At 45.8% G+C, this 17875-nt stretch overlaps 1 protein-coding gene across 5 annotated transcripts; it reads left to right on the plus strand.

Annotated features, from left to right (window-relative positions):
- Positions 1-671: 671 nt before the first annotated feature.
- On the plus strand, positions 672-10950 carry GORAB (golgin, RAB6 interacting). 5 transcript variants are annotated; one of them, XM_054212786.1, is made up of 5 exons: positions 672-782; positions 1795-2155; positions 4536-4637; positions 6410-6550; positions 9192-10950. In XM_054212786.1, exons 1-5 carry the CDS (start codon positions 719-721, stop codon positions 9661-9663), a joined length of 1140 nt encoding a protein of 379 aa, XP_054068761.1. In that variant the 5' UTR covers positions 672-718; the 3' UTR covers positions 9664-10950. The 5 variants fall into 5 exon arrangements, with proteins under 5 accessions (XP_054068761.1, XP_054068762.1, XP_054068763.1 ...); XM_054212787.1 differs by having other exon boundaries at positions 1795-2143; XM_054212788.1 differs by lacking the exon at positions 9192-10950 and adding an exon at positions 8947-9177.
- The last annotated feature ends 6925 nt before the right edge of the window (positions 10951-17875 follow it).

Below are 17875 nucleotides of genomic sequence, written 5' to 3' on the forward strand. Positions count from 1 at the left end.
TATTATACAGGTCCCGAAGATGTGCTCTGCATACCCTGCAAACGCAGCTCTAGGTGCACTGCAGCAGGCATCTCACCTGCTCTTATAACTACCTAATTACAAATTATAAATGACATGGGGACCGTGGTGATGCTTCTTGAAGCCTGCTTTATTTGGGAGCGGCTCCTCCTCTTCATTTATGCCTGATTAGCTGGGACTCCCCGAGCTCTTTATGGCATTACACTCTCAGGAGCCACCGAGATGTGCCCCACGCAGGCTCCCACCCACAGCCAAGCCCACGGCAGCCCCGCTCTACGGCCAGCTTTCCCCGGAGGCCCCGTGCTGCTCCAACAGCACCGCGGGCGTGACTGCCCGGCGGATCCACCGATGGGGCGCTGGGCCTGCCCGCCCGCTGAGGAGCCCCAGGTCTGCCCCGCCGGCGACTGGCCTCCGCGCCCTGTCACCCCCGTAGCCCAGCGACCCCCCGCAAGGGCCGGCCCAGCTCTCTCCTGCCCAGGCCCCGCCGCCCGGGCCTACCCCTCCCCGTCTCCTCAGGGCGCCATCTTCCCCGCCCCCGCCGCGTTGCCGTGGAGACGCGAGGCCCCCTCCCCCCCAGCCCCGGCGCCGCCGGTCGGGGCTGTCCGCGGCGTTCGCCTGCGGCGGGCGGGCGGGCGGCGGCGGCGGGGCAGCCGCGGGCCCTGCCTGCCGGGGCGCCCCGTCAGCGGAAGGAGGAAGCGCCATGGCCGAGGCCTGGGCCGGCTTCTCGCAGGAGGAGCTGCGGCGCCTGCGGGGCCAGCGCCCAGGTACGGACCGCCACCGGGCTCTGGCTGGGACCGGGGCTCGGGACCGGACCGGCCGCAGCGCCCGCGCCCGTTAGCGGGGAGCAGCGGGGCCGGACGCGGCGCGGAGGAGCCTCCGGCCCTCGGCGCCCCGTCACCCCCCGCAGCTGCACCTCCCTCCCTCTGTCCCCTCAGCCTCCCTGCTGACACCGCCTTCCATCGCTTCAGCATGCCCGTCCTCCCCGGCCTCTCTATGCGGCCTCCTCAGCCTTTCCACCCCCATGGCTTCTTAACCCCTTAGCCCTCACATTCATCCCCCCATCGGTCAGCCTCGGCCCCCTTGTTCAGCCCTCTCAGCCCTCTACACCCACACCTCTACCCATCTCTGCAGCTCGTCCAGTCCATCCCCACATCAAACACCTCAGCTTCTCCAGGCAGCCCCTCATTTCCCCCAGCCAGATGGTCCCTCCCATCCAGGCTCCGTCTCTCACCGCTCCTCTCAGTCTCCCATCCAGCCTCTCTCTCCACCTGCAACCTCTCTGTCACATTTCCAACCTTTCCAGCCCCTTGTCCTGCACCATATCTATTTGTCCACTACGCCACTCGTGTTCCCAGCCTCCTCTTTGCCCAGCGGTCACCTCGTTCTTCCCCATTCTTCACTTTATAAATACACAGTTTGCCTACCAGCCTGCCTTGTACCCTTTTTTAGCCCTACATCCATCTCTCTGTGATTCCCCCAAGGGTTGCCTCCAGTCCTCCCTAAGGTTCTTCCTTTAGTCCCTCAGTCCAAGCCCCTTATTCCTCCCTCTTGTTTCAGATGCTTAGATCCTTTAAAACTCTTAATTCTTAGGCTAACAAAACATTTACAGGTTCCTGGGTTTTCCTCCACATTGCCTTCCCTTGACACCCTGGCATGTCTTCCTTAGATCAGTTTTGCACTAATTTGTTTTCTTGCCCAGAAAAGCTAATTCACAGAGTCTGTCTTTGATCTTAAGATTTGGTTTTAATCCTATTTCTCCCTCTTATCCATTGATAGATTTGTATGGACCCTCAGAGCAGCAGCATCGCCACCACACTGTGAATAAGAGTCGGAAGCAAACGCAAAGAGAAAAAGCCCTCCAGGAGCAATGTCAGAAGCTGGGACTGCAGGGTGGAGCCGCCTCTGTTCCTCCTGAGCAGTTGCTTTCTGTACCAAAACACAAGCCCAGTCATCCTCAGCAGCCTGTGCCACCACCTCATCCTCCTTCAGCAGGAGATCAAGGTCAAAGTGACAACCGAGACCAGCAGAAGGAAGTGACACCAGTAGATCCCTGTAATGGCAGCGACAGTGCCCAGACCTACCCTGCAAGGCCAAACTCCAAAGTGGAGAAAAAGAAAGTGGAATTGTTAGTAAGTCGGTAAAATCAGGGGATGGGTTTTATTACTCTGTATTGATTCATTCTTTTATTGTGAAGTATAGGGAGCTTTTCTGTATCTAATTGGAAGGCTTGAGAGATCACATTTGCTTCCTCTGCATTGAACCTTTGTTTTTCATCTCCAGTTGGGTTAAACCTGATCCAGGATCAAATTCGGTAGTGTAATCCATGCAGATACGCACCGTGCTGTCTTCAGATAATTTCCTGTGGCAGTGGGATATCATAAAGTGCCCAAGGTGTAGGACTGTATTAATGGTTTATGAAGACTTAGTCTCACCACCATGCTGTGTAGACAAGCCAGCAGCCACAACAAAAAAAAAGCCCTTTGGGGAGTAGATATGCTGTGATTTGTGTTCCCCTTTACAATATTGTTGCAGATTTGTTAATGCCAAAAGTGTCGGAAACTCAGATTTAAGCAGTTCTCCAGCTTTATGATTCAAGATGAGACCAATCTCAAGGCTTTCACCCTGTACATCAACCCACAGTGGGGTGCCTGTCTCCCTCAGAAGCATCAAACTGACACATGTGAGAGAGAGAAAGGAAAAAATATCGAACGTGTTTCTCTGGGACTCTGATTGAATGTGGCAATTACTTAGTTCATTATACAGAATTCAGACAGTAGCGTATAGAAGGAGGCTGCTGTCTAAATGCTAGAGAGGGCAGGCATTTCCGATATGAGAAGTAACTTCTTTTTACCTTGTCATTTTTGTTTTGCTGTCTGTATCCAAGTGCTAATTTTCTTTTTTTCCTCAGCAGGCAAAGCAAAGTGTGAGGGGCAAAAGGATTAATTCTTTTTCTAGGGTGTATAGTTCATTTTTAAAACACTTTAACAATGCTGCTGCAGCCTTGCGTTCCTATGCAGGTCCAAACTTTTCTGCCCAATATAATCAACAAACAGTACCTGGCCACCAAACTGCCATGCATCATGTATTCACCCAAAACAGGGATCAGCAGCTTTCCAACTGTGGTGTGCCAGACCCTATCTCTGCTTAGATCTGTCTGTAGGATCTCAGAGGGGGCTGAAGGTGCTTTCCGCTGGAGAGGCAGAACTGTGGCAGTCAGCATCACTTGTGTGGAGAAGCAGCGTGTGGCTTCCCTCAAATTCAAAACTCCAAAGGATTCAGGAGGTTCTGTTTTGCAGAGATGCGCCTTGAGAAGCTGCAGCTGCTGGCAGTGCTGCCTGCCATTCACCTGCCCGGCTGCTGGCTGGGATCACCTACCCACTGATAGCTGTCCCTTACACCACAATAGCAGCACTTTGAAGAGCAGTGCCAAATTCCTCCTGTGGGTGCAGCTCACCGGTATTACTGGCTGTTCAGCTCCTTCCTGGTGGTGAAAAATACACCCGCTATTTGACTGGGGAGAAGATGGCTAAAGCTTTACAGGGAAGTTTTTCACTCGGTGGGGAGCAAATGACGTTTAACTGCAACAACCACCCCCTGAATCTGCCAAACTCATCTCAGCCTGTGCACTTGAATTTAAATCTTATTAAAAATATTTCTCTATATGAGGTTTTAGGAATAGAGTGATGAGGAGAAGTCTGAAGAGATATTCTTGTCCAGAAATGATTGTTAAGATTAACATACCTGGGTATTTTTAACCTAAGCTATTTTTTAAGCTGATACTTCTTGAGACAGGGCATGAAGAACACAACAGGGTGGAAAAGCTGCAAAGCAGTTTTTGTTTCTCCTTAATCCTGCCCAGTTGTGTTGTCCCCTCTCACCTGAGACCTTGCCTTCCATCCTCCAGAGCTGGTTGTATCTCTTAGTAGGTGTAGCCTAGGAAGGGGAGCCCATATAACTCCATGGTGGCAAAAGTGAATTCTTGTTCTTCCTTGTTGCTCATTTTCACTGTAACTTCTACAGGTCTTTCATTTGTATCAGTTTAATTATTTGGGGGCTGTATTATAAAGCAGACCCGTGAAAGGATCTGTTCTATGGAAAAAACATTTCCAAAAAAGAGGCTGTGTTGGCAGACTGAACAGATGGTGACTTGTAGCAGCCAGTAAGAAACTTGAAACTGCTTCTACCTAGTGGGGAAGCACATCCTTTAAATGAAAAATTCCATCCATTTCTGAAAAAGTGTTGTATGCTCTTTATTCCAGCAAAGCTGAATTAACCAGCAGCTTACTTGCTTGTGAAGATTCTTGTTCTGATCAGCAGATTTCATCTGGAAGTGTTTTATTGGTCTGAATGACTTCTTGCAGATGATTCTTCTTTCCTCAGAACTGAAACCTGTTTATTGTTCCTTTGACATTTTTAGAGTTTACTCCAGGAAATATGATGGCGAATATTTGTGTCATTTGGGGAACAGGGAGAGAAATGAACTTTCTGTTAATTTTGATCTTCTTGTCAATGAGCAGGCAGGAAAAATCCCGATGGGAAATCCTCCAGCAGGAGCAGCGGCTGATAGAGGAGAAGAATAAGCGCAAGAAGGCACTTCTGGCCAAAGCTATTGCTGAGAGGTAAGGGGCTGCAGCATGGGCAGAGGCTGAGGAAGGGATTCATTTTCATCTGCAACCAGTTGCATATTTAAGCCTCGCTTTTTCCTCCTCTGTGCTCTGTATGTTCTGCTCCACAAGTGAGCAGCTGTGATCGACATTTCCCTTGATGACAAGTGCTGGCTAAGAAGTTGTGACTAAGCTTTTCACACTTCCAAAGCTGCAGCTCTGTGCACAGATGGGAAAGTTATTGCACAAGTTGAGAATTAGCTGAAGTCCTCATGCCTGTTAGTAGGGGCATGTTTGGAAGTCGGGGTGCTCGGATGCTCATGCCTGTTCTGTTCCTGATTTGCTTTTACTGGATTTTAGGACAGTTTATTTGATTCCTAACCTGTGAAGGGAAACTATAGCTATTTCTGTTTGGGCTTTTGCCTTTCTTATTAGTATGTGAAAAGTGTTGAAAAGAGATGACCACCAACTTTTTAACTTAAGAAGGTACCATTTTACCACTGGATGATTAGAAGTTATAAAAATTCACATGTTCTCACAGTTAGCTCTTGCCCTTCAGGTGACCAGACTTCAAGGCATTGTACAGCGTTGTCCACTGAGATAGTAATGTTTGTAGGGAAGGATATTGGAGCAGCTGATAACACCGGATCAAGGAAAGACATGTGAAGCTTTCAGGCTCACAGTGGTCTCCCAGACATGTGTTCTGCCCATCAAAGCTCTTGGGTAGCGCAGGTGACTGTAGCTAGTACTGTGCAGAAGATTCTCTTTGAGGTTCTGAAGGTTTTGTTTTCTTTTGCCAGGCAGAGATAAAAAACAAGTACATTTGGCCTGAGTCATGGTGGGACAGCAAACATGGGTGTGACCACCAGACTGGGCTCTTCTTACTGGAAGCAGTGCATGAGGAGAGAGAGGAGGACTTGGAAGGTGATAGCTAGGGAGTTATGTCTGACATCTAAAGGCCTTCTTCAGGCTTTAAGCAATACTACAGGGTGTCTGTTTCTCTCCACCTGCATCAGCTGGTCTAATGAGAGATGGTGTCACTGCCTACACGTCTAGTCTTGCTTTCAAGTACCTGCTTTTGGGTGTAAAGTAGTGACTGAAAAGCATGGTTTTGCTGGTGGTGATGAATGACAGCAAAGCGACCTAGTGTGAAACCTTGTTGAAAGTTACTTTAGCTTGCTTGGGAGTGAAATCCATCAAAACTTGCTGCCCTTAGCAACATTTAGTTTTCAGAATTTAGGAATGAATAGGCTGAGTTGAAAAAGGTTACATAAGGCTTGATTGAAATCCTTTGTGTTTGATGTAAAACTTTCCATTGACTTCTCTGGGATTTGGCTAGGCCTTTTGGGAATAATTTTACAAAATGGAAATCAAGCTTAGGTTAGGTGACTTTTTGGCCCCTACTAACTGGGCTTCTTTGAAAGGGGATATTTCCAGGGCTAAATACCCTTCCCCCTCTCGCTCCCCCCCAAGCCATTTCCTGTTTCCTTACACTGAGAACTACTTAGATACAGCAGCTTCTTGTGTGTTTCCACAGTGAAGAAACACAATCCATTTTAGGCACTTTGATTATAGTCATTACGTAATTTTGCCGTAGTCCTTTAATAGCAGGCATTTTAGATCCCTGTGGATATTAAAAAAGATCAAAAGTCTTAAACCATAAAGGAGAAACCATCTGAATAGCTCTTAAAGAAGTTAGTTGCTCTGCAAATGAAGTGGAGCCCATTATGTCAAGAAGAGAGGCTTGAAAAGGAAAAAAAAAAAAAAAAAGCATCTTCCTTCTGCAGATCCAAAAGAACTCAAGCTGAAACAGTGAAACTAAAAAGGATTCAGAAGGAGTTACAAGCTCTGGATGACATGGTATCTGCTGACATTGGCATCCTGCGGAACCGCATTGATCAGGCCAGCTTGGACTACTCCTATGCCCGGTAAGTGACGGACAGGGAGGAGGGAATAGAATAGCCCTGCCTGAGCGGAGGGAGAAAACACTGTTTCCTGTCACCGAAGTAGTAACGGAGTTATGTCATTGTAATAGTGTGTACTTAAAGCAGTCGCAGTCTGGGGGCCTTTCAAATCTTGAGGTAAAAGTGTGCTTTCTATTTCCTAATTTTTCCCTTGGAATCTGGAAACTGAAGCAGGTTTTCTGACTGCAGACTGTGCTTTCCAGCTTCGTGCTGTCACGAGGCATACTTTACTGCTTTAACTGTGCAGTTGTCCATAAGCCCTGCTTTATTGTTTCAAGGTTGTTTATTTCTTCTCAGGGGGAAAGAGGGTTTTTTTTAAAAGTCCTAAAATGAAAGTCCTTTTCAGGGAAACTTGCTTGTTGATGACAGCTCTGGTCCTGTTGGAATCAATGGGACCAATTAAGCTTAAAACATATAATACTGCTGAAGTGCTTTTGGAACTGGGACCAAAAATTGAAGGAAAAAGCAAGCTTTCACCCTTCACAATGTGCCTTTAATCACTCTGGTTCTGATGAGTTCCTTAAATGCAAGAAATTAATCGGAACACCCTATTAGTTGTGGGTAAACCACAACATCAGTAGATAAACATCAGCATGTTTATGTAGCCGTTTAATAAAATGGAAATGTTCAGTTGCGGTTTTTGGTTCACGATTCAATGTGTTAAACGTGTATTTCTCCTTATGACTTCTGCTATACGTTGACCACAGGCCAATAAACGTGGTAATTAGTCTTTAAAAAAACAGCAGCGGTAGCTAAAAAATAAGGATTTCTTTTGTGTAATTATCATTTGAAATATCTAAGATTAACTGTAGTTTCAGTAGCTGAGTACATATGAATACAGAATTTCATATCCTCAAGAGGAAAAACATTTCAGTGTATTTTAGGTTTGAGTCTGTTTTCTAAAACCATTAAATGCTCCTGGAAATTTCCTTACCGAAATTTTGTAATAATGTGTGTGTGTTTGAAATGCTTAATGGCAAAAGAGTGTATAAGACAAGGGACTCTGATGGTTGGAAAGCAGTTTTTAATGAAGGTAACGAAAGGGGATGCCGGTAGGACAAAGAGGATGAACTTTACAAAATAGTTAATGGCTTTCATGAACTTACTAAGTCTTTCTTCTTGTGAGAGAGGGATTTGAAAATGCGAGTTAGATACTTTCGGTGTTGTAGGTTTTATGTATTATGAGCCAAAGCTGATTTACTTTTAAGAGGTGTCTTTTTAAGCGATTTTTTTCATTCCTGCTCTATATCTTAGGACTAAAATACAAATAATTTCAGTGGGTCAAAAAGTGCAATATTAAATAGTCTTGAGCACATACAGAGTTAGGGGCATTTGATAATTGTTGTGGAATGGAATTTTTGTAAATATGATGTGAAGAATATGTGTGAATTCAGCCCAAAGGTTTAACTGTGCAGAAGTTCCCAGCGTAGCATTAGTTTTTCCATTTCAGATACCTGATCCAGGGAAATCTTGACTTTTTTGTGAGGGAAATGTAGGTGGGCATCTTCTACCCACTGCAGACATAGCCTCTACAGCTGGGTCAAAGTTTTGTGATTATTATGTGATAGAACGTATTTGGGAAGGCTCTTGTGTGTCTTATTTCCTTCTGTTTCCCTACGCAAAGGATCTCTCCTATCTTTCTATTGCTTTGTTTAACCAGATGTTTGAATCTGGTTTTAGAAAACAGCTGGGTTCTTTATTCAACCACCTTGCTAATATTAGCTTTATGAATGCTCTGCAAGGTACATTGCGTAGGCATTCTGCAAAAGCCTTTGCACGTTCCTTTTCCTGGTGAGCAAGACTGCATCTATCTTTCTATTAATTAAACCAGAATTAATATGCAGATTCACTGAATGTAGCGAAAGATGCATCACTAATGTGGACACCAACCACTAAAGTGCTAGATATCCCGGATGTGTTAACCTCAATAAATAATTTGAACGTTTCCTTTTCGCTATATTTGTCATGGCAGGAAGTGCAAATTGGCAGGAGGTGTGTGTCGGGGGGATGCTTACAATAAAATTCTACATCTGTCGCCACGCCAAAGTTGTGATCACTGTTGATGTCATATGCTGTGTCAATCTGCGCTGCTCGTGGTTTTCTGAACATATATATGGGTGGCCGGAAGAGTACACTTCTAGACCAGATCTGAATGTAAATGTGTATAGCACCATTGTAACGTCTTTATCTGTTGGATGGATTAGAAAAAACACAAAACTGTTTTGCAGTGTTTCAGTTCACTGGAGAGGTGTTCACTAGAAGTGTGAAAACACGACAATTTCTGATGGTTTCTTTCTGCTGCTAGTGATGCATCTCTTGAAACAGGCAGTAAAAATGCTTGTTTGTGATTCAATCTGTAGATTTCGGATGAGCAAATTAACTCTTGGAATACAGCAGAAGTGGAGGCTAATTGTCAAGACGAGAAGATTTGATCAATTCACACTTATTTTCTCTCCCCTTTTACTAAGGTAGCAGCATGTTGTGAAATAGCTGGCATAGTGCATTGCAGAGCACGTTGTGTTTCAGGGATGCTTAAAGTACCTGTCCATGTGTCAGATTGTAAAGTGCTTTGAGAACTAACCCACTAGAGATGATGATTTTGCAGGAAACGGTATGATAAGGCTGAGTCGGAGTACGTGGCAGCCAAGTTGGACCTCCAGCACAAGACGGAGATTAAGGAGCACCTCACGGAGCACCTGTGCACGATCATACAGCAGAATGAACTCCGCAAGGCCAGGAAGCTGGAGGAGTTAATGCAGCAGCTGGAAGTGGAGGCAGATGAGGAAAATCTGGAGCTTGAGATAGAGGTGGAGCGGATGCTGCAGCAGCAGGAGGCAGAAGCAGGGAGACAAGCCAGCCAGTCACACAGTCATGCTGGGACAGCTAAGGAAAACCCCACTCCCAGTGTTACGGCACAGGAGAGTGAGCATGCTAACCGTGCTGTTGTTTCTCCTGCTATTTCTGAACAGTTGGTTCCATCTGAAAACTCCGGTACCAAATCCCTTTCCAATGTGGACAGCCAGACTCAAGCAGTAAATGTGACTCCAGGAAACTCCCCAGCTTGTCCTGATACATGACTACTATATTCACATAAGCCAACCGGTTATGGATGATATGCTCTCTGTGGGCTTGTGTGCTGTATGTTATATCTGGGTTTCTGCCGTGCCAGTAATATGCACTTCGTTTCTCTTTTCCGTTAATATTGTTTTCAAATTTTAGAGGTGCTTTTTTTCACAAGACTCTCATTTGGGCTTCACCATCTCTCTTCATCATTCCAGTTTAAGTTCATGTTCTAATGCCCAGCTCTTCACGGGGCTTTGTACCTTCCTGAAACAGGATATTTGGAAGCAAACAGTAGGGTTTTTCCAAAGGCTTTCAGCACATTGATATCACAGATACCTGTTCCAAGCAGTGGGCAAGAGATACGTATCTGCAGGAGGAAACATTGCAACTTATTCTGCTTCTGAACACATTCTGTCCCCTGACAACTGTGATAGGATGTTTGCCTTACTTTGTATCCATAAGGGATTAGTTTTCAATGGTTTTTAATCCTGTGAAACCCAAGTGCTTACTTTAATTATCTTTGTAGCTGATACTCTTTCCTGTACCTGATTTAAAGGAAATTCGCATATTGAGGCAAATTGCAAAGTCATTTGTAATATTTCCTATTTATCACTTTGCCTGTTTCTTTCAGATCATGCTAGATCACACAAAGCTATATATTGATAACACTATGAAATCACAGCAGCTATGATTTAACAAAAATGATGGATTACAGTATAACACATTGCAGAATTTATGACGTAGAAGTAGAAACACACAAAAGAGACTGTTACAATTAAAGCTGTTCCATTACTTTTTTCTCTGTCATAGTTGCCTCAAAGTTCCAATAATTAGCCAGGGATCTTGTAATGAGTAATCTCCACTGTATATCGGAAGTCAGCCCATTTTCATATAATATTCAATGCATTTTTCTTGCCTGAAGAGTGGGTTTGTACCCCACAAGAAGTTCAGCTGTTTTGCTCTGTGGCCGTTGAAAGGCTTTAAAAAGCTATTCCAGGTGGAAAAAGTCTCGGGAATTAAAACAGAGGACGTAGGAAAACCTCCCGTAGAACGATGCAGCTGCAAACCACAGGGACAGCGTTCATAGCTATCCACTTTGTAACAGAGGAAGGCTGCTTTCGGTGCGGAAATGGTTTCTGTAATACCCAACCTGAACGCGTCGGTCAGAGTTTATGAATGAGTTACTGAATGACGCCATCAAGTATATAAATGGGATGCTGATTGTCTCTATGGCTTTAATAGCGGAAAAACATGTCACTACATTTCATTTTTATTCTGTTAATAAATCGGTGCATCTTCTATGCAGCGTGTTTACTTTCAGTTATGATATTGGATACTAATACACGTATCCAAGACTTTTTCCACAGGAGGTGATAAATGACAATATCAGATATATCCTTTGGCAACTTTCTGCTGTGTGAAAATAAAACCTTGAAAAAGACTGTTCCAAAATACGAAAGCTTGTGAAGCAAAGACATGGCAGGATACAGCTTGGCAGGAATCTTTTCAACTAACCGTGGCCCGAGGCAGCAGTGGAAAATCTCTACTGGTGCCTCCCATACACAGGAGAAAGAGGGATAAATCTGTTTCAGAGTGAAGCCACTCATAATCAGGGCTGATTGAAGTTAGAAAACTCCAAAGTAATGTTTGAGATGTGTATGAAGCATTGCTCTGTTGTTGCTGGTATGCTGCATTCCCTGTTACTTTGCTGGAAGACCTGGCCTAAAAGCTGAAGGTTTGATTGCATTGTGAGAAAATTGTGAGTGACTCCCTTTGCTCTGCCTGCAGTTGCAGAACAGCTTGTAGCAACCTGATTATGGTTTTGAAAACTGGATACCAGTAAGTGCAATAATCATTTAATTGTACCATTCTTGTTTCCATCCTCTGCAGCTGTCCCCAGTTGCTCCTCAAGAGAATCTAAGTCCTAGTGGATGAGTCTGTTCCTCATTACAGTTGTATTCAGCTCATCAGGGGACACACAGAAGAGCATCTGACAGAAGAGTTAAATTGTGATGGTATTTACAGGAAGCACATGCATACCATTTTGCATATAATTTGTGGTTCTCTAGCAGGCTAAAATGTGGTTGAAATAATCCTACTGATTGCACCTTGTTGTTATGGATAAGATTATTGTTTGAACTCCTCAAGCCAAAAAAAGGGGAAAAAATAGAAGTCCAAAGACCTTTTTAAACAACTACTTAAGAATATGAGTTCCCTAGCAGGGAATAAGTCTATATCCAACAAAATCACCTAAAAGCTGAAAAATTCTCATGTGCCATCCTGATAGTGCTGGCGCTGTTTCTGCCTGACAGGGAAGAGGCTATTGTTAGAATCGTCAGTTTCTGTTCTCTTACAAGTCCCTCATCGAAGTTCTGGCCGGTTCTATCTGTCTTTAGCTTCTGAGCTTGCAAAACGAAGTGAACTGGCTGGAAGCCACATGAAACAGCCATATGAAATAACAATATGCAGCCTAAGGCTTGGTCGCTCTCTCTAGGCAGGCAGCTCAAGAGTTAAATTGTTTGATCTGAGTTATGAAGCCTTTCTCTGACGTGTGATATAAACCACTACCATGGTGTCAGTTCCACTTTGGAAGTTCGCAAATGTTTTGATGGGTGCCAGTGTGCCGGTTTAACATTCCCCCTATGCCGGAGCCAAGCAGTCCAGTCATAATTGTAACAACATGTGTGCTGGTCAGAAATGCCAGGAGATGATTTTGGTGCAACAAAAGGGTTGGGTTTTTTTCCTTGTTTTTCCTTGAAGGAAAGAAAACAGTTGGAATTGAGGCTCTTCAAGCAAAAGCCGTTTCTACCTTTGTAGTAGCTGATGCATCTCACGACGTTTGGCTCTGCTGTCGCTGGAGCACCTTGAAGGCAGGTGTGCTGTCCACTCAGGTAGCCTGCTGTATCTCTTCACAAAAATGAAAAAATGAAAAGTTCGGCATAGATCAGGGGATGGATGGGAAGTTTTTTACGTGAGGGCCTCTTACAAGTGGAGTTAGAAATCCGAATGGGAAGTGTGCTGGGATTGAACACCCATGGCAGGAAAAATAGAGTCATGCGTGATATCTGACAGTCACTGCAGGGCTCATCACAGGGCTCGCATTCTCCCGTGGCAATGTAGCCATTTCTGTGTTGGGCCACTGCATTACCATTACAAAAAGAAGTGGAAAACACCGATGGATACCACTGCGAAGAATGTAACAAAGCACAATATAATTGCCCACGTTGCAGTTTGGCCAGGATGTCAGGATTAACACTTCCTCCTCTTGTGAAGAAATGTTTAAATGAGCACAGATGGTCATGGCTCAGCCTGGGGTTCCCATGGATGTCTAGTGGATGGTGTAAACCACTTGGACAATCCCCAATCCGATTGTACGTCCAGCCAGCTGAAGTTGGGCTCTCCAGAGGCTTCAGCTTAGGGTAGCTGTCTGCAGAGAGATTCAGGTTCTCCATCAGCCATTCTTATTCCTAATACTTGTGCCATGTGGTTGAATCTGCCCTTTGAGCCTGTATCCCATCTAAACAGGATGAGGAAAAACGAGTAAGAGTGACAAGCAGTTGACTGGCCTAGTGGTTGGGGGTACTGTGTTTCCTGACCAGCTTTTTTAAGAACATGCTAGAAAGGTTTGCACATGGAAAAGGTACCCTATTTGGGGGAAGTTCTGGAGCCAAAGAAAGGGGCAGAGCACTATCGAATTGCCTCCCACACTGGAATTCACTCCATTCTGCATTTTCTGCTTCTGACAGCAGGACCTGTAGATGTTCTGTTCCTGACACCCTTTTCTCAATGTTCAGACTTGAATCAAAAACCCCCTGTGCTATGAATTGTCCCAACGTGGGGGTCTTGGGTCTCTGTGCTCCGCTCTTGTGCATGCCATAGCTGTGTATGTTGCTGAGAGCTAGATAAAATTTTTCTGCAGGCCTGATCCAACCCAGAAATTATACGTTCAACACTTTGGTATTATACCATGGTTCCTTTTCTAATTCCGTGGATATAAGCAGGTGTGGTGTGCAAGGGACAAAGGGTTTTGCCAGTGGCAATGCAAACAGGGTGTAGAGATGTGGGCTGGTATAATAGAAACCACATGCTTGTTAAGTGCCCTATTTAGGCTTGTCTGCATGGTCCTATTAAAGCGAGTGTTGGCTTCTTTGATGGGGCACGAGACTGGTTTCCTTCATCGTTTCCCCTGATTTATGTCCCAGCAGCAAACTTGTACGTCAGTGGGGAAAGACCAAGTAACGAGAGAAGTTAGCCAAGCCTCACCCCCTCAGCACGATAGGACATCAGATCCTTCAAATCCTTGCCTTTGGCAGCCTGTTAGTTACAGGGTTTAAATCATGCCTTTTAAGACACAGGTAGAGACACTAAAAAGCTCGGGCCTTTCTGAATTAGGGCCTGGATTGTGTAGTTAGAGTCATTTTCTCAATTAGCTAAACATAAATCAGTATAACGAGGCGCTTGGGAGCACTGGGCAGGTTTAGTACCTTGTCTCTCCTGCCTCTGTCCGTACCACTCCCACCTGCTTGTTTGGCTGATCAGCCAGTGATTTTATTTTTCCATGCTGCTAGAGCGGAGCAGTGCGTTTTAATGTCTGAACTGGTTTTCACACCTGGAATGTGTGTGGGAGAGGTGAGAACTGGGAGAAATTGCCCTTATGCAGTAAGTAAAGCAGCCCTCAAGCGTGGCAGAGACCTGGCAGTCTCCGCACCCCGTGCCACACCATCCTTCAGAGGATGGGGACAGTGTCCTACTGAATAGGCAGTGATTGGTGGTGGCACGAGTGCAGAAAGTGTAGCGGCAGCAGGGATGCCATCGAAGTGATATCAGACTGGAAAGCGTGTGTGGGGGCCAGGCACTGCATTTGTCGTCTAAAGCTGGGTGGCCAGCCCATGACTTCCTTTTCCAGGGCTGCACCATGTAAGAGCTGTACTGTTTTCTGGAGACTGATGGATAATTGAGATGGGACAGATGGCCCTGCAAGCCCAGTTCAACCCAGTCCTCTGGTGGAGTGCTGGGATCCATCAGAGCAGGCGGTAAGAGAAAAGCTTGGAGGTTCCTCACAGCAAAGAATGAAACCCCAAGCGTTGGAATAACCCATCTTGTGCCTTGTGATCCCATTGGAGTGGATATAAATCATCTGATGTGAAAGCTCCAGTGCTAGGGACGCCTCTTCAGTCTCTTGTCTCTTGAAGAATGGGGGAAAATGTGGAACGATGGCTGAATGAAGGAACAGAATCACTGTTCACCCAGACCATGCACAGGCTGAAGCCACGGCCCTCCCTGATTCTGGTTTTGAGTGTTGGAGCTGAGTAAGACAAAAACACGCAAACCAACCATAATTGCTCGATGGGTAATAAAGGTGAAACATGGGTCATAAAGAAATCCCTGGATGATGGGCCTCTCTAACTTTCTCTATGCAGGTTTTCTTAATTTTCTCTGAAGCAGTTGGCAGTGCTGGTGATGTATCTGAACATATGATCATCTGGTGTGGTCCTCTCATGTTCTTGTTATCATTGCTGAATCTGACCCTTCAAATGTCTCTCTGACGTTTCTTTTCCCTGCAGTGAGCAGTAACAGGTCTTTGTTCCGGTTTGCGGACACTCCCTGATGATGCAGGACAAAATGGAGCCCCAGATCTCAGTCTGCTTGTTTGTTGGGAAGTCATTGCTCTGAACTCACTGTGGCTTGGGAACTCCTAAATGCTGCAATGGATTTATAATGGGACAGCAGCAGTCGAGGTCTCGGTGACACGCATCAGGAGCAGCTCCTGATGCGTAATTGCTGACCTCGTGTTGCTTCTGCACTGGTACCTAAGTGTCCTGAAGGAGACCCCCATTGAGTTATTTCACAGACACAGCTTCCTCCTTCAAAGAGCCAGTAAAGGAGGTAGTAGAACAAAGGACAGAGTCACTCCATGAACTTCAAGCTTAGCAATGTCGTAAGGTGTCTTGCTAGCAATCGGTATCAAGGGATGCCCTGGCTGCACTGCATCATAAGGTCCAGCAGCAACAGAAATAGAAGCCCTTCAGCTACCTACTGTGTAGCTAGAAGGCAGCTGACCTTCTTGACCATTGCCACCACACAGCTGTGGACCACGGTGTCCCCAGGAGAGCTGAAGGGATGGAGAGCCCTGGGAGTCATTCCTAGGCAGCAGATAACAGCAACAACAGTTGGTGTGACTCCTTCACCAAAGGGTGAAGCTAGGTATCTTGCAAATGGTGTCTCAGCAAGCTGCATTATCTTGCTTCCTTCCTTTCTCCATGTGGAAAGGTAACCTTTCGCACTACTGCAGTCTGAGGAGGTCATAAGCCATCAGCCCAGCAAGGGTACCGCACTGGAAGAGTTTGTTGACTGCTTATGGTATGGCTGAAGAGTCACGAATTGGCTATCCCTCAGATTGTTAGTTTGGGCAACCAACTCTATAAACTCACTGGAGACCCATGCTGTGAGCGTGTGCTGAAATCTGTGCTGAGTAGACTCGCCACCATTGCAACATGAGCTAGGTAGAGTGGAACAGCTGTGTGTTTGCAGACACGAGTCACTTTTCCCAGTCCAGTGTAGACAGATCCTCTGTCCCAAGGAAGCATTAATCCAACTCAGACATCATCTTCTTCACAGTTTCCCATTTTGGAGCTGAATTAGGTTTCTGAATATCACCCCAAACTCTGCATCATGTTTTGAGTAGTTCTGTAGCTGTTTAGGTGATGACTCTTGTTGCTGATTGTGCATATTGCATTGTCTGTACTGCTGATGGTGTCCTAGAGGTTGTGTCTCTGGCTTCGCTATCGTGTGAGCTGCAGCTGGTCCCACGTTTTGGTGGTTAGCTTCATGGCAAAGAAGATGATACTATTTGGCATGAGGATGAGCTCATAAAGAACCAGGTCCATTCCAGCATTTTTCTAACATGCTTCTCTGATCCTCCAAGAAGAACATCTTGCAGCTGTTTTAAAAAGTCATGCCTGGTTCTCTGCAGGATTTTCTTCTTGCTTCCAGGTCTTTTTTTTCCCTGTCTGCTAAAATACCATTTAAATACCATTTGTTTTCTTTTCTGTGTTCCTCAAATCAAAATATTTAGCAATGGACTTTTCTCCCTGACATCCCACCACATCCCCTAACTACTGTTCATCAGTCTCATTGACATTAACCAGTTCTGCAGGAAACGAGCGCTGCCAAACAGGCAGACTCCCGCTCCTCGGCTTGCCCAGCATATCTGATATTGTCAGTGGCAATCCCTCTGTGAGTCTCTTGGGGTGATGTTCTCGCTGGCAGAACCTGAGAAGCTATTGGAAAATACTTTCCTTGGCCTAGCAGTTGCACTTGGACTCTCATGGCGATCTCTTCTGGCCTTGACATCCACAAAGAACCATAGAGTCGTAGAATGTGTTGGGTTGGAAGAGACTTTTAAAGGTCATCTAGTCCAACCCCCCTGCAGTGAGCAGGGACATCTTTAACTAGATCAGGTTGCTCAGAGCCTCACCAAGCCTGGCCTTGAATGTCTCCAGGGATGGAGCCTCCACCACCTCTCTGGGCAACTTGTTCCAGTGTCTCACCAAAGCTATATCTGCTTTTCAGAGGGGAATCGTGATTTGCTTTTCAAGTCCTAGTCCATCTCCTCTGCTCCAACTGCCTGCAACACTGGAGTCTTTCATTACTCAAACCCTCCCAAGCCACCAGTAAATTTTCACCTTCGGTCCTTCAACAAGTTTCCCTTCCTCCTTCCAGCATCTGCCGAGAAACTTCTTGGCCTCATCTGTCCCCCAGGCTGGGCAAAAAAACAGGGCTCCTCAGAGCCATCAGGCTGAGCAGAAGGTGGGCGAGCACAGGGTGGTACTGGAAGTGCTTTAATTCATAGAATTAAAACTGAGTAGGATTAAACTCGCAGCCAGTTTCAGAAGCCCAAGTCCCTGCTGTTCTTCCCACTTCTCACAGGCTTTGAGGTTATCCACGTCCACCATTAAACTCTAAACGCTTGCACTCGGAAATCTTTGCTTTCACCTACTGTGTCTGCGACCCCAGAGGTGGCTGTTTTGAGTTGGCCACCTCTGGAGAGGTGACAGATGATAACCCATCTGGGCATTCCTGGAGAGAGCCAGAGGGAGACTTCCTGATGGGCGTGAGGCCTGGGGAAGGCATTTGGGATGGCTGCCATCCACAAACACATCAAAGGTGCGAATGGCTTTTATCAAGAGGCAGTAAAAGTTTAATCCAAAGCCCACTTTAATGTAT

Source organism: Rissa tridactyla, chromosome 8 (assembly GCF_028500815.1).
Source record: "Rissa tridactyla isolate bRisTri1 chromosome 8, bRisTri1.patW.cur.20221130, whole genome shotgun sequence".
NCBI classification, from domain to species: Eukaryota; Metazoa; Chordata; class Aves; order Charadriiformes; family Laridae; genus Rissa; species Rissa tridactyla.

What these genes read in the sequence shown, in the direction of transcription:
- GORAB (XM_054212786.1), top strand. Translation starts at nt 719, where the DNA reads ATGGCCGAGGCCTGGGCCGGCTTCTCGCAGGAGGAGCTGCGGCGCCTG. An exon ending in GTGGAATTGTTAGTAAGTCG is followed by an intron (nt 2,156 to 4,535) that starts GTAAAATCAGGG and finishes GTCAATGAGCAG; the next exon opens with GCAGGAAAAATCCCGATGGG. An exon ending in GCCAAAGCTATTGCTGAGAG is followed by an intron (nt 4,638 to 6,409) that starts GTAAGGGGCTGC and finishes TTCCTTCTGCAG; the next exon opens with ATCCAAAAGAACTCAAGCTG.